Below are 17,111 nucleotides of genomic sequence, written 5' to 3'. Positions count from 1 at the left end.
TGAGCAGATCCCTTGAGGTCAGGAGTTCAAGACCAGCCTGGCCAACACGGCGAAAAAGCTGGGTGTGGTGGTACACACCTGTAATCCCAGCTACTTGGGAGGCTGAGGAGGAAAATCGCTGGAGGTAGAGATTGCAGTGAGCCAAGATCACACCACTGCCACTGCACTCCAGTCTGGGTGACAAAGCGAGACTCTGTCTCAAAAAAAAAGTGATAGCTCTTTCCCAAAACAAACCCCCTTCTTGCCTGGGGACTAGACTGCCTCCTTTGTAGGAATAACAAATTAGCCACAAGATTAGACATTACAGTTTAGGAGTCCTACAGCTGGAGGCTACAAGATTCTGACCCTCCCCACATTGCTCCTGGGGATAATATCATTACTGTAAAACCTAAGATCAGAGATTGAGATATTTCCCAGACCGTGCACTTGATGGATCAGCTGGCACCAGTTATATCGATAAACTGGCTCATCTCATCTTGTGGCCCCCACCCAGGAACTGACTCAAGAAGACAACTTTGACTCCCCATGATTTCATCTCCAACCCAACCCATCAGCACTCGCAATTCATTAGGAGTGAACCCCACCCACCAAATTATGCTTAAAAACTCTGATCCCAGAATGCTCAGGGAGAGTGATTTGAGTGGTAATAAAACTCCAGTCTTCTGCACAACTGGCTCTGCATGAATAACTCTTTCTCTATCGCAATTCCGGTGTCTTGAATAGATTGGCTCTACCTAGGCAGAGGGCATGGTGAACCTGTTGGGTGATTACCTAATTTGACATATTCATACTCTTGAGTTTGAATGTATACGTATTGTTAGGCTTTTATTAGTCAACTTTCACAACATATTAAGGATAGAAAGTTCTCTAAATCTTGGATAAAAGAGATAGAAGACACACAAAAGTTATACAGGCCAGGCACAATGCCTCACGCTTGTAATCCCAACACTTCAGGAGGCTGACTCAGGAGAATCACTTTAGGCCAAGAGTTCAAGACCAATCTGGACAAAGCAAGACCCCATTTCTAGAAAAATTATTTTTTTGTTAAGTTATACAGTTGCCAAGGATTAAAAAGCAAATTAGTAGAAGAACTTTAGAAAGAATCTAAGAAACTGATTATGGGCTTCATCCATTGGACCTCACTTTCTCCCAGTAAACTGAAAAAATAACATTCTTCTGAAAGCCAAAGACTCTGAGGAACAGCAAGTTTTAGGTGTCAAGAGGTCTTTATTGAAATAATAGCACAGTTACACTTCTAATACCCTTTCCACTTGTATACAACAGATGAAAAATGCTTGCTACATACAGTGCACAGACAGTTCAATAATGAGAACCAATACAACTGCATTTGAAATAAATAAAATAGCCTATTTAAATAATTTAAAGTAAAATTACTGTACAATATGAAAATAAAGATACATAAATGTTAGAATCTACAAAGCTGTAGAAATAAAATCATTATTCTGCATTACACAAAACAGTGCAAGAAAAAAATCCAAATAAGCTTTTGGAGTGCAAACTTTAAATCTTCCATTTTAAATTATCATGCAGACATAGCATTTCAAGCCATGCTATGGTCTATGGCAAGGATTTTAATTTTTAAGGAGAAAACTGCTAGCCAGTAAATTTACTGCCCCATCAAGTGTTGCATCACATAACTGCTGCTGCTCTGCTTCTATGGTTCAGTTTGGAAGGGAGGTATCCTGTTGCATTCAAAAAACTGAAGTTAACAAGTTTCTGAAGCAAACACATTTACCTTTTAGCCTGAAACAAAATTATATGACAAAATAATCATATCCCTGGGTTTAAGAAAAAAGAAAGGGCCTACACAACATAGTGAAGAAGCAGTTTTTCATTCATTTTTAAACTCCATAATGATCCTTAAGTGAAAGCAACCATGTAACTTTTGAGTGACATATATTATGGAATTCTGACCTCTAGAAGACAAGTGATAATACAATATGGGATCATGAGAAGAGCAAAAGTAATTCTGAACACCTGGGAAGTTTAATCTGGGAGGAACTTGGTTGCATTACATTTAATAATATAGTTGAAGTATAATTCCATTGCAATGTGCATATAAAACTGTTATTTAGGCAAAGCCCAAGGAATGCATTTAATACTAAACTGTAAACACATTGTCCACCTTGACTTGGAGTGCACACCAACAACGGAAGAGCTCTTCTGCAGACTTTGGCAACGAGACTACATATAGCAGGTCACAGCAGCACGAGCTCACATGGAAGACTGAAAGCACTGCGGAATAACACCACCCAACACCTCCTATCAGTGGGATACATGGTAATAAGGGGCCTCTTCGTGCTAAACCACTTTCCTGGACACTACGTTCTTCAGATTTGTAATTTTCACAACTCAGTAGTCTTAAGTCTCTGTGCTTTTGCTGCATAGACTGACATGGGATGTGCTCTACCCATTGTAAGTCCAGAGGGTGACAGTTCTATCTGCAGAGGATGACAGGAAGGAAAGATCCTGGGTGTGCCATCTGCACTGAATCACTTTGTCCTTGTGCTCCCCCACCACCATGATAGGAAGCTGCTTGGTGAGGTCCCCTAAATTAGAAAAGAGATGTTGATTTACAATGCAAAATAAGAATAGGTACAGATTTTATAGACTTCCTGTTACTTTAAGATATTACAGTATAAAAAATCTTAAACTACATTAATATAATACATTGAAAGGTTTACACAGGGATAAATTACTAACTACCTAATTATGCTATTAGTATTTGGTAACATACCCACACAGCAACATTTGACAAGTTGCTCTCTCTCTCTTTGAAATTCTCTCAACTTGATTTCTCCCTGATTTCAGTGCCACTCCATCTTTTGCTAGTTTCCCTTTTCTTCTTGACTTAAAGCTTGGTGAATCTCAGGAGTCAACCCTCCGATTTCTTCTGCTCTCTCTTTACCTAACTTCCTACAAAATTTCATCTAGCAACATGGCCATTTATATATTTACAATTCACACATATTTTATCTCCAATCTTGAGTTCTCACTTAAGCTCCAGACTAGTATCCAAATAGTCATTCAACATCTCACTTGATTGCCTGATAGTCATCCTAAGTTAAACTTGTCTAAAACTAAACTCGGTTTTCTTGCCTAAACCTGTTCCTCCCCTCACCTGTCTCCCTTATCTCAATGGCACCATCTGGTTGCTCATGACAAAAACCTAGGAATCATCATTGAATCCTCTTCCCCTCACTCCCTAAATCGAATCCAAATAAAATATATCTCAAATTTAGTCATTTCTTACTACCTCCACCTCCACCACCCTAGTCCAAGCCACCATCATCTCACCTGAACTATTCCAACAGCCTCCTCACTGACATTTATATTTCTACTCTTGCCCCCCTTACAATCTACTCTCTACAGAACTCCAAATTCTCTAAAAACATAATTCAGCTCCTATCACTCCCATTTAAAATCTTCCAAAGGCTTCACATTATACTTTTAAAATGCTGATAGCCCACCAACTATAATAAATGTACCACTCTGGAGGGGGATACTGATAATGGGGGGCGGGGGCAGGCTATGCATGTGTGAGTCAGGAGTATATGGGAAATCTCTGTATCTCTCAATTTTGCTGTTAACCTATAACTGCTATTCAAAATAAAGCCCTTTAAAAATGTCTATAAAACCCTGCCATTTATTCTTCTGTGTCTCCCTCTCTTAGTTCACTAAGTTCCGGCCACATTGGCTTCTTGTAGTGTCATGAACGTGCTAAGCTGGTTCCTACTTCAGCATCTTTATACTTGCTATGCTCTTCTCCTAGGGTCCTGGCCTGGCTTGTTCCTCCTCATCATTCTGGTCTCTCTGCAAATGGCATTTCCCTGGAGAGACCTACTCCAATGATCCTATTTAAAATAGCCTTCCCCCTGCAATGAGCCGAGATGCACCGCTGCACTCCAGCCTGGGCGACAGAACAAAGACTCCATCTCAAAATAAATAGATAGATAGATAGATAGATGATAGATAGATAGATAGATAGATAGATAGGCAGACAGACAGATAGATAATCTTTCCCTATTCACCCTAGTCACTATCTCCCTACCATGCTAATTTTTTTAAACAGCACTAATACCTAAAATTACATTGTTTATTGGTTTACTTTTCACTGAACTCATATAAGCTCCATCAGGGAGGGAATTAACTGTCTTATTCTCATCTGTCAGTCCCTAACTGATACACAATATTTGCTTGATGAATGTTTAAAAATAAAACTAGATACTAAGACCTAATTACAGATTGTATGCTAATTATTTAATGTAGAAGCTAATAAGAGTACATAAATCCATCATTTATCTCAGAATGAGTCATTATAAATAAATGTTGATTTTAAAAAATGTCTTAAGTGGAGGCAGGAGGATCACTTGAGGCCTGGAGTTCAAGACCAGCCTGGGCAATATGGCAAGATCCCATCTTTACAAAAAAATTTTTAAAATTTGCCATCCATGGTGGTGCACAGATGTAGTTCCAGCTACTTGGAGGCTGAGACAGAAGGATCGCTTGAACCCAGGAGGTCAAGGGTATAGTGAGCAGTAATCATGCCACTGCATTCCAGCCTGGGTGAAAGAGTGAGACCCTGCCTCAAAAAAGAAATCAAAAACTAACAATAAGGTTGGGCATAGTGGCTCATGCCTATAATCCCAGCACTCTGGGAGGCCAATGCAGGCAGATGGCTTGAGTTCAGAAGTTCAAGACCAGCCTGCACAACATGGCAAAACTTTGTCTCTATGAAAGACACAAATATTAGCCAGGTGTGGTGGCATGCACCTGTAGTCCTAGCTACTTGCAGGGCTGAGGTGGGAGGATCACTTGAGCAGGGGAGATAGAGGCTACAGTGAGCTAAGATCATGCCACTGAACTCCACCCTGGGCAACAGAGCGCGACCCTGTCTCAAAAACAAAAACAGGCTCGGTGCGGTGGCTCACGCCTATAATCCCAGCACTTTGGGAGACGAAGGCAGGTGGATCACTTGAGCCCAGGAGTTCGAGTCCAGCCTGGGCAACATAGTGAGCCCCTGCCTCTATAGAAACAAAACCAAAACCTAACAAGACTATTCACTGCTTATTTAATAATTTGCTATTATATATCTTAATACAGTCTCAGAATCTACTCAATACCATAAAATGATTGAAAATATTATATAATTATAATTGATTATATAATTAATTATATAAATCAATTGAATTATAATTGATTATATAATCAGTGGTTGTGGTTGATTATATACAACCACATCACACTAACAAAAAAACCAAAGGTCCAAAATAGAACAGGAAAGATTAAAAACAGAGAAGTTGATTTCAATCACCTTGTAGGTCTGTCACCTTTATTTTCATATCATAAGAGCCTGTTAGCAAGTAGTGAGCTCCCGGGGAGAATCGAACAGAGCGAACATCACTGGAATGAGGATGGTAACTTTGTACCATTCTTCCTCCTCTTATGTCATACAACATGCAGCTAGAATCTTCTTGACCTGTGGCTAAGAGACGACCACTGGGATCTACAGCTACAGATGCCACTGCACTGCCTGTAGTGGGAGGAACGAAAGTTTAAATATGGAAAATCAATATACCCAAATGGCAACACAGCTAATTATGTTCACTGAGCCATATACTAACGATTTAATGTAGTTTATCAATACTGTTCAGCTATGAAAAAATCCAAATTAACAGTTAACCAATGAACACTTGTGTCCTTTTAAGGCCCAAGGCCTAAACAAGATTTTCTAAGAAACGAGAAAGTCCATTTTTTGTCATTTGAGAGAACTGTGTGGAACAGCATCACCTATAGTGCAATAGATGAGCCATGCTACAGAAACCACTTTTCTCAATCCAGTGTTTTCACTACTGAGTGTCTAGAAATGCTCCTATACCTAGCTAAGAGTCTAGTTAAAGAGACAAGAAATTCGGTAATAAAATGTATTTTATTTTAGGACAACAGTATAGGAAATGTACTAAAGCAACACATGATTACTGCCAGTAGGAACTGTGAACAGAAAATAAGCTCTTGGGGGCATATATTCAGGGCAACTTGAATCCACGTCTCCCAGAAATAAAATAAATAAATAGGCCAGGCACGGTGGCTCACACCTGTAATCCAGCACTTTGGGAAGTGGAGGCAGGCGGATCACAAGGTCAGGAGGTCGAGACCAGCCTGACCAACATGGTGAAACCCCATCTCTACTAAAAATACAAAAATTAGCCAGGCGTAGTGGTGCGTGCCTGTAATCCCAGCTACTCAGGATGCTGAGGCAGGAGAATCGCTTCAACCTGGGAGGCGGAGGTTGCAGTGAGCTGAGATCGTGCCACTGCACTCCAGCCTGGGCAACAAAGTGAGACTCCATCTCAAAAAAAATAGACAAATTTTTTTGAGACAGAGTGAGACCTTGTCTCAAAAAAATAAATTAATTAAAAAAAAAAAAAGAAGTTTGAGTAACACTGCTCTAGACCAAAGTGGTCTAGGAAGACTTCACAAAAAAATGGGACACAAGTTAGATCTTGCAAAACAATAAACAGTATAAATAAGAGTATGTATGTATACACAGGCAAACACATACATTTATATGTAACAAAGAATAATCTTTTCTTGAAATATTGAAAGAGAAGAGGGCTACTATGATCAGCAAGAATTACAGAATTACATGAGAAAAAATTTAGAGGAAAAGTATAAAACAGTTACAGGAAGGTGGACCAGTTTGGTTGGAGTTAAAAGTTTAACTTTTAACAAAAGTTAACATGAAAGGCAGCTTGAAACTGAAATGCAAAAGGTGGGTTAGGGCCAGGCCATCAAGCGCCTAAATCTCAAACTGCAGAGTTCTGAACTTGTCTCTGTAGACAGTAAAGCATCACTGTAGGTTTTTAAGCAAGAGAATTACATGATTCAAGCAGTACTTTGAGTAGATTAATCTACGTGAAAATGTATATCAAATTAAAGTGGAAAGATTGTAGAACAAAAGAGGCCACTGGAAGACAAGAAAGATTTCAGAAACAAAAACTGAATAAACAGTCAACAGTCTAGGAAATTAACTGCCTGAGTGGGGCAGTTAATTAAAATAAAGCAAAAATGAGTCCCAGATTTCAAATCTAGTTGCATGAGGAAATAAGAGAACCATTATCAAAACTAGGAAAATGAAAAAAAAACAACAACAACAACAGTAGGGAAGGTGGGAAGAATAACTGATTTAGAGGAGAAATACAAAGAGTTTAGTTTTACATGTACAAAATTTATAGTGTCAACAAAAAATCTTCATTCATTTACTCAAAAAAGTTATTAAATCACTACTCCCTTAGGCCAGGCACTATGGTAGGTGTTAAACCTCTTCTGAAAATAGAAGAGGTATCATTGCTGCCTTGATGAAACTTAAAATCTATTGGAAGAGGTAAGCACTAAACAAGTAAACGAGTACATAATTTTAAATAGTGATAAGAGTTCAGTCATAGAAAATAATGGTGAGGTCCCAATTAGGTAAGTCAAAGAAGGCCTCTCTGGCCAGGTAGCATTGAAGTTAAGACCCAAAGACAGGAAGGGCCTAACCATGAGAAGACAAGAGAAGGAACATTTCCAACTAAGGAAACAGCTTTACTGGACATGGACCTTGGCATGTTCCAGGAATTGGAAAGAAAAAAAGTAAGTGATCTGAGATGAGACTAGAAGGGTAAAAATGCCAAATCAAGCAGGGTCTTACAGGTCGTGATAACAAGTGTGCACTTTAAGATTTCAAGCCACTGAAGGTGTGAGGTGACCAGGTTTATTTTTTCAAAAGGGTACTCTGACTGCTATGTGAATCACAGACTAAAGGGAGCACAAGTGAAAGTGTACAGTAAGGAAGCTATTGCAGTGGTTCAGTTGAGATGGTAGTTTATCCTATTTATCCTAGAGTGGTAGAAATAGAGGAAAATATGTAACTGGGTTTTTTGTTTGTTTGTTTTTTTGAGACAGAGTCTCACTCTGTCGCCCAGGCTGTAGTGCAGTGGCATGATCTCGGCTCAGTGCACGGAGCCAAGATTCTCCTGGTTCAAGCGATTCTCCTGCCTCAGTCTCTGGAGTAGCTGGGATTACCGGCGCCCACCACCACGCCCAGCTAATTTTTTTGTATTTTTAGTAGAGGCAGGGTTTCACCATGTTGGCCAGACTGCTCTTGAGCTCCTGACCTCAGGAAATCCGCCCACCTCGGCCTTCCAAAGTGCTGACATTATAGGCATGAGCAATCACACCCGGCCAGGTGCAACTCCTGGGACATTTAACTTTTAGATCATGTAGCTGAGGCATAAAGTTGTTATATACCATGTTTGGTATAAGTTTGTCTTACTGTTTCTCTACTAAGAACTCTTTTTAAGGCCAGGCGTGGTGGCTCATCCCAGCACTTTGGGTGGCCGAGGCGGGCAGATCACGAGGTCAGGAGATTGAGACCATCCTGGCTAACATGGTGAAACCCCGTCTCTACTAAAAAAACAAAAAAACAAAAAAATTAGCCAGGCGTGGTAGCAGGAGCCTATAGTCCCAGCTACTCAGGAGGCTGAGGCAGGAGAATGGCATGAACACAGGAGGCGGAGCTTGCAGTGAGCTGAGATCACGTCACTGCACTCCAGCCTGGGCAACCTGAGCGACAGAGCGAGACTCCGTCTCAAAAGAAAAAAAAAAAAAAAAAGAATTTTATGAGCCTAGCACACAGAATAGGTTTCAGCTAGAGATAAAAATGTAAGTCCTTCAGCATATGCGTTACACTTAAAGCCGGGGAAATGGATGCAATCATCTAGAGAAAGAAAAGAGACTAAAGTCCTGAGCCCTAGGGAATGCCAGAATTTAGAAGTTGAGCAAAGAGAAAGAGCCAGCAAAGGAATAATTACCCAGAAAGGTAAGAGAATAGCAGAAAGCCCAAAAGAAAAGTGGAGGAAGTCAACTGTGTTGCATGACACTGAGAGTTGAAGCAAAAGTAGGATATAAAAGTGATTTGACAACCGGAAGTTTATTGGTGATCTTGAAAAAGACAGCATTTGTTATAACGGTTGCAGCAGGAACCAGATTAGAGTAAGTTAAAGACTGAGGGTAAGGAAATGGCTAACAGTATATATAGGCAAGACTTTTGAGATATCTGAGTAAAAAAGGAAGCAAAAATTGAGGGTAAGAGCTGGAAGGGGGATAAGGAGGTCAAGAGATGAATTTTTGGCTTGCCAATTCTATAAAATGTTTGCATGTGCATGATAGAGAAGCAGAGGAAGAGAGATACAGTAAGAGGAAGACAGTAATTTTATCAGAGAGAGGAGACAACCAAAAACTAGCAGTCTCTGAAATGGAGAAAAAGGGCCTGAAAATAATGTAGAAAGCTAGAGTTTAAAAATAAATTAGTGGTTAGTGTATAGAAATTACACAAATAAACAAACAAAAAAACACAATTATTAACCCCAAGGAAAATATACACAAGAAAAACAATAAGCTATGAATGGCATCACCCTGGTTAAAACAATGTAAACAATGACTAACTGAGCTAACCAAAACTGATATATCAAAAAGATGCAGAGGGGCTAGGCAGGGTGGTGTGTGCCTGTGGTCCCAGCCACTCAGGAAGCTAAGGCGGGAGGATGGCTTGAACCTGGAAGTCAAAACTGCAGTGAGCCATGAATGCAACACTGCATTCCAGACTGGGTGACAGAACAAAACCCTGTCTCAGAACAAAACAAAACAAAAAACAAAAAAAAAGAAAAGATGCAGAGAGAGGAAAAATATATGTGAATGTGGGATGATGGGAGCTGGAAAGGCACATGAAAAAGTTAAATCTTCATCTTCTACGGTAGGAAGTCAATAAATAATCCTAAAGAAAAGAAAAGAAATTAAATAAATATGAATATGTCCCTTATTCACATACAAGTTCTTCCTCTCTCCACATCTTTTCAATATAGTTATATCAGTTTTGGTTAGATCAGTAGTCATTGTTTACATTATTTTAACCAGGGCAATGCTGTTTTTCTTAATAAGCCTTACTGAATTGCTTGATTTCTTAAACTGGGGTCCCTAAGCCCCACGCCACTGACTGACAGCAGTCTATGGCCTGTTAGGCACCAGGCCGCACAGCAAGAGGTGAGCGACAAGTGAGTGAGCATTACCACCTGAGCTCCGCCTCCTGTCAGATCAGTGGTGGCATTAGATGCTCACAGGAGTGGGAACCCTATTGTGAACTGCGCATGTAAGTTATCTAGGTTGCGTGCACCTTATGAGAATCTAATGCCTGATGATCTGAGGTGGAACAGTTTCATCCCTAAACCATCCCTACCCCTTCCCACCCCACCCATGGAAAAATTGTTTTCCACAAAACTGATCCCTGGTGGGTGCCAAAAAGGTTGGGGACTGCTGCCTTAAACTATGTCATATATTAATTTTGAAAATGATACAAACTAAATTTTAACAAATCAATGATCATGGATTCAAATGTGCTGTAAAACATCATATCTGGTTTGAATCAAAGTGAAGAAAAAGGCCCATGAAATTCAAAAGAATAAACAAGGCATTAAAAAAACAACACCAAAAATTTAGAATACAAGGCAGACCTTTTCCCTTGGAATACTACCATAGAATTCTCTTCTAATTCTGCTATTAAAAACTACAAAGGACCAGGCATGGTGGCTCACACCTGTAATCTCAGCACTTTGGCGGGGCCAAGGCAGGTGGATCACCTGAGGTCAGGAGTCTGAGACCAGCCTGGCCAGTGTGGTGAAACCCCATCTCTACTAAAAATACCAAAATTAGCTGGGTGTGGTGCTGGGCGCCTGTAGTCCCAGCTACTCAGGAGGCTGAGACAGGGGAATCGCTTGAACCTGGGAGGCAGAGGTTGCAGTGAGCCAAGATCGTGTCACTGCACGGGTGACAGAGAGAGACCCTGTCTCAACAACAACAACAAAACTACAAAGGTGGAAAAGGTACTTTAGAATAAAATAAGGATAATAGCAGAATACTGTGTCACTCTTAGATACCATGCTTAAAAGATAGTACAATGCGGCCAGGTGCGGTGGCTCACACCTGTAATCCCAGCACTTTGGGAGGCCAAGGCGGGCAGATCATGAGGTCAGGAGATCGAGACCATCCTGACTAACACGGTGAAACCCCATCTCTACTAAAAAATACAAAAAATTAGCTGGGCATGGTGGCGGGTGCCTGTAGTCCCAGCTACTCGGGAGGCTGAGGCAGGAGAATGGCGTGAATCTGGGAGGCGGAGCTTGCAGTGAGCTGAGATCCCACCACTGCACTCCAGCCTGGGCGACAGTGTGAGACTCCATCTCAAAAAAAAACAAAAAGGTGGTACAATGCAAAGAACAGTACATGGAACAATCTAAGACATACTGTTAAGTTCAGAAAGAGAAATTTGTAGTGCATGCTACCATTTCTGTGTGTGTGTGTGTGTGTGTGTGTGCATTTGTGTTTATAGGAGAAGGGAGATTAGGATACATACAAACTTTCTGGTTATATATTTATAGAATATTTCTGGAAGAATAAATAAGAAATTGGTCCTTTAGTGAAAGAGAGACCAAGAAATAGGAACGGAAAGAAAATAGTACACTCCTTTGTTCAATTTCACTTTTTGCCATGTGCACACATTTTAAAAAATGTTTCTAGACGTCTGAGTTATAAAATGGCCCTGCTAACAGACAATCTGGGACATTATATTTAATCTCTCTGGGCCTTGGTTCCCTAAGCTGAATATTATTTTTACAAATAAGGTAACAAATGAAAGTATTTTGAAAGAACTAAAAGTAACTAATAAAATACCAAGTATTCATTTCACTATTTTTTCTGTTTTTTATATTGCAGGGGAGAGGAAGTAGGCTACTGCAATTTACAAAGTTTTTTTTCTCATATAAATTCATTTAAATTAAAGAAAAACCTACCAGTTCCATGAAATGTTGTGCCAACAACACGAACACAACTTGGTACTCGAAGATCCCAAAATCTAACAGTCTTATCTTGGGAACCAGATGCAATCATCCAGCCACTCCAGGTATAAAGTGCTAAAATATGCCCTATAAAAGATCATATACTCAATTATTAACGTGGGAGAGTGTCTTTCCATAACATATTGAAAGCTAAACACTCTAGACTTGGGCAAGGTGGCTCATGCCTATAATCCCAGCTACTCAGGAGGCTGAAGCAGGAGGACTGCTGGAGCCCAAGAGTTCGAGGCTGCAGTGAGCTATGATCATGCCACTGCATTCCAGCCTGGGCAACAGTGCAACACCCTGTCTCTAAAAAAAAAAGAAAAAGCTAAATACTCCTTATTTACAGGGCAAGTGGAGGTCTGGTTAATCAAATGTACTATGTGATAGAGATTTTTCACATTTATCAAATAGACTGACAATTTTAAAAATAAAATAAAATTCAGTAAAATGCACAACATCAAAACCATACTAGGCCAGGCATGGTGGCTCATGCCTGTAATCCTAGCACTTTGGGAGGCTGAGACAGGATAATGGCTTGAACCCAGGAGTTCAAGACCAGCCTGGGCAACATAGTGAAACCCTGTATCTACAAAAAAATTTTTAAATTAGCCAGGCGTGGTAGCACATGCCTACAGTCCCAGCTACTCAGGAGGCTGGGTAGGAGGATCACTTGAGCTCAGGAGGTTGAGGCTGCAGTGAGCTGCGATTATGCCACTGCACTCTGTCTGGGCAATAAGAGCAAGACCCAGTCTCTTAGAAAAGCAAATGCAGAGAGGAAAAAACACAGATTGAACAAAAAGAAAAGCAGCACTTGAAATTGATATTACATACCAGTATGTCCACTCAAAGCATGGAGGCCCTGTCCTCTTTGACAATCTGTTGTATAAATGTTACAATCCCCTGCTCCAGCACTTATTAAAATAGCTCCTCCGCTTTCTGGGCCTTCCATAAATGCCAAGTCTCTAATTGTTCCATCATGCATACTAAATTCCAGATCTGGTCCTGAAACAGTAATAAGAATTAAAAAAAAAAAATGCTGCTCAACTTACTGTGGTAACTTGAGATTGCTAAACTACCTCAAAACTGGTCAAGAATAATGGTTTAGAAATATGGTTTGTATTTTCATTTAGGGATTGGTATTACAAGCAGCTTCACTTCACTGAGCAAAACACTCTATCAAAATAGCTATTACCATGGTTATCTTGTCTCTTATCTCAAAGAAAACGAGAAGACAGGTGATGTCTAGAAAACATCTGGTAGCTATTTAAAGGTTATTTTTCTAATAATTTTATAAAACTCAAACACCACCTAGACACCTGTAAGAATTTACTAAGAAAGAGTAATACCTCATGAATGTAACTAAACAATTAGAATTATTAAAAAATTCTTAAGATTATATTCTTGGATTTCATTAAAGACAATACAGAAATACAACATGGAGGAAACATAATGTATACACTGGTAAGCTAGCTACTGCTTACATACTTGGGCCCTACCTGTTGCGTTACAAGTCTCTGCATTGAAGGGCAGCACTTTGACGTATTTGTCATTTGATCCTGTTGCTAATAACTGCCCACAAGGACTCCAAGCCACACAGTAAATGGATCCTTTATGATGTTTATTCCTTTTAAAACGTACCACTGGCTGCTTAGGAGTCTCATGTGCACTGAAAAGAAAAATTACAGAAAGATATCTCAATTTCTTGCTTGCTACAATCAGTTATTATGAGGTTCCATATTATAGTTGTTCCTGAAGGAGCAAAAAGCATGTCAGACAACAGCTTATTAATAATTTTCAAAATCATAGAAGAAATAAAATTAGAAGCATACTTAAAACCCAAAAAGTAAAATTATAAACCAAATCATACTAAACTAACTCTCATTTCAGATGACAAAGGAAATAGGATATATGACCTTTAAAAAAACTCTCCATTTCTCATATTTTGCATGGATTTTAAGTTCAGAAACAAAAAAAAATTAAAAAGCTAACAACGCTTCCAAATTTTTTAAAAAAGCAATAAGCATGTAATAAACATACAATAAGCACATAATAAACATGTAATAAACATATAATATGAGCAACGTGCAAGAGTTCTGTCCAGAGTTTAAAATCTGGTACAGGCAGATATTGTCATGACTACCTATATATAGTAAGGCAAGTATAAGTTGTTATATAGTCCAGTATAAAGCACTGGGCCTTAAAGGATAGGGTGAATTTTTACAGAAAAAAAAAAAAAAAATTTTTTACACTAAAGTGGCAGGAGAATCACTTTAGTGACAATAAAATATAGCAGGGAAAGTACTGGCTGAGTATGCAGCAATGCAAAGAGTCTGTGGGGCTAGTGGTGCAAAGCACGAGGCATTTAGTAGAGTGAGCAGGAGGGATGTGGTGGGTGAGGTGCTGCAGGCTCAGCTGAGGAGGGTTCTAAATGCCATGCTCCTCAAGAGTTTGTCCTTTAATGACAGTCAAACATTGGCTTCATGGGGTAACAGCATTTTATCTACACTTTGAAACACAGACTAATATGAAACTAAAGATTTCTAAATCAGGTATAATGATGAAAATCAAGTCTATGTAAGCAAATGTACATGTTTCTGGAGATTCATCCTGAAGGATGAAAGGGTTAAATGACATGATATCTAATATTTATTTTTAATACTTTAGCAAATAAAAAAGATGAAGGAAAAAATGTTACAAAAATCTTGACAACTATTGAATTTCAGCATACTAGTCTCTCTACTTTTGTGTCTTCGAAAATGTTCATAATTAAGAAATTTTTAAAAAACAAACAAGAAGACCGACAAATCTCTAATACCTAAGAAGCATTTAATATTGATCTAGGCAGGGCATGGTGGCTCATGCCTGTAATCCCAGCACTTCGGGAAACCGAGAAGGGCAGATCACGAGGTCAGCAGATCGAGACCATCCTGACCCCGTCGCTACTAAAAATACAAAAATTAGCCGGGCATGGTGGCACGTGCCTGTAGTCCCAGCTACTCAGGAGGCTGAGGCAGAAGAATCACTTGAACCAGGGAGGCGGAGGTTACAGTGAGCCGAGATCATGCCAATGCACTCCAGCCTGGTGACAGAGTGAGACTCTGTCTCAAAACAAAAACAAAAACAAAAAACCAAAAAACTGATCTAGAGAACAGACCAGATAAAAAGATTTTCTTTTCAGCTGCACAACCAATTTATCACCAAGTCCCACTGATTCCTTCTTTAAATGGATTATACCTCTCAAACCCACCCACTTTGCCCCACCGCCACACCACATTAGCCATCAAATACAAACAGCTTCCTCCCTTTCTCCCAGCATCTCCTCTTATTGCCATCCAATCACAGGCAGAGGGATCATCTCAAAATACATTTACACTTGATCTGCTACTTTCAGTGGTAAGCACTTTCACTGCACTCAGCATGAAATCTAAAATGGCTAGAAAGCTCTGCCTAATTTAGTTCATGTCTATCTCTGCAGCCTTATCAAACTCAAGCTCATAATTTTCCAACCAATCTGAATTTATTTCAGTTCCTAAAAAAAGCCAAGCTCTTTCTCACCTCACGTTCCCTCTGTATTATTCTCTTCTCCCTTCTCTTTACATAGCTAGGTTCTACTCACCCTTAGATCTCAACTTTAGTGCCTCTTCCTCAAAGAAGTCTTTCTCTGACTTGCCAGTCTGCACCCTACCCCATTTCCATTTTATTCTCTCACAGCACCTTGTAACCTTTCTTCATAACATCTACCAAAATGTGTATTTGTGTTCATTTGCATGATATAATGCAAATGAATGCATCTTCCCCACTAAACCAGAAGTTCCATGAAGCCAATAAACATGTTTGCTTTACACACAACTATAGTACCTAATACACAGGAACCCAAAATATGTATTCGCTAAATAAATGTATTTATTTTCAAATCAGTTTCTTCACAGCCTATGACACATCTGTGTTTGTGTAAGAAATACAAGATGAGAAACAGTTACCTTAAGTTCAAGTTAACCTTAAACATACAAGTCCTTGGTTCTACCTCCATAATTATTGCTATTTCTCACTCCCTTATAGATAATTTTGCCATTCTTTCTTAAATATTTCTACTTAAATAATGCAGTGAGCACCAGTAAATTATAATACTATCAATTAACCTGGGCCTTATTATATTCCCTTTCCCAATCATTAAACGCTGCCAACAGTCCAAAAGCCTAAATTATTGGTTTCAGACATAGAGATAGCAAAAAAATACAAACAAATGAAAAATCCCACCCCTCTGTTTCTCAAACTAGGGTTGTAATTAAAAAGTCTTAAGAAGTGTAAAAGAGTAAGAGTTGTATGTAAATTACATACATAATTTATAAATAGGTGTGTATGAATAGGAAAAAACACAGTATATACAGGGTTCAGTAAAGAATCCACTGGGGTTCTTAAAATGTATCCCTTGCAAATAAGGGGGGACTACTATATAAAGACTTTTCAGATAAAAAACAAAATACAAAAGCCATGGAAATAAAGAAGTCTAAAGCAATAAATGAGCAATGTTGCAATCAAAAACATTTTATGAAAAAAATTATAAAGTTAGTCAATGACTTAAGTATATTTCCTAAGCACTGAAAGTAAAAACAGTTATTTTGTAACAGAAAATAAAGTTTAATCAAAGGAAAGAAAGATCTGAAACACTACTGAATGGCAATTCTGGAAAAGGAACCTATAAGGCTGAATTAAAAACTAAGGTAAGAATGGCAGCACAAGTCACTGATCCTTACCTTGGATCAATTACGTCTGGATAGGCACATACTCTCAGAGTTTTTGAATTCGAACCAACAGCATATAAACCTCCAGCTGGATGAAAAGCCACTGCTCTAACAGCTTGTGTGTCTTCTAGGATATTAATACAAACAAACTGCTTTTTTGATTTGTCATCCTATGGAAAGAATGAATATTAAAGTCACCTATTAAAAACATGAATTTGAAAGAATTCATCTTTCTCCCATTTTAAATTCATTTGAACTGTATTATTCTTGTTGGGTCATGTTAGGTTTACTACCAATAACCATATATTCTTTTCTCTATGTTTTTCTTACTTTATTTTATTTTATTTTTTTTTTATTATACTTTAAGTTCTAGGGTACATGTGCATAGCGTGCAGGTTTGTTACATATGTATACTTGT

At 38.9% G+C, this 17,111-nt stretch overlaps 1 protein-coding gene across 3 annotated transcripts in view; it reads right to left on the bottom strand.

Moving 5' to 3' along the window:
* Positions 1–1,206: 1,206 nt before the first annotated feature.
* WDR47 (WD repeat domain 47) overlaps positions 1,207–17,111 on the bottom strand; it is a 79,943-nt gene continuing 64,038 nt past the window's right edge. For all 3 annotated transcript variants that reach the window (XM_011948139.1, XM_011948140.1, XM_011948141.1), the window contains exons 10-15: positions 16,706–16,863; positions 13,448–13,617; positions 12,783–12,953; positions 11,904–12,035; positions 5,336–5,554; positions 1,207–2,570 (exon numbers count right to left, since the gene is read on the bottom strand). In XM_011948139.1, the coding sequence (XP_011803529.1) occupies positions 2,428–2,570; positions 5,336–5,554; positions 11,904–12,035; positions 12,783–12,953; positions 13,448–13,617; positions 16,706–16,863 (993 nt within the window). In that variant the 3' untranslated portion in view covers positions 1,207–2,427. The remainder of the gene's footprint in view (positions 2,571–5,335; positions 5,555–11,903; positions 12,036–12,782; positions 12,954–13,447; positions 13,618–16,705; positions 16,864–17,111) is intronic.

The sequence above is a fragment of the Colobus angolensis genome, unplaced genomic scaffold, assembly GCF_000951035.1.
Source record: "Colobus angolensis palliatus isolate OR3802 unplaced genomic scaffold, Cang.pa_1.0 Scaffold273, whole genome shotgun sequence".
Classification (NCBI taxonomy): domain Eukaryota; kingdom Metazoa; phylum Chordata; class Mammalia; order Primates; family Cercopithecidae; genus Colobus; species Colobus angolensis.
The sequence above is the reverse complement of the archived record's forward strand: the minus strand, read 5'-3'. Positions and strand labels throughout refer to the sequence as shown.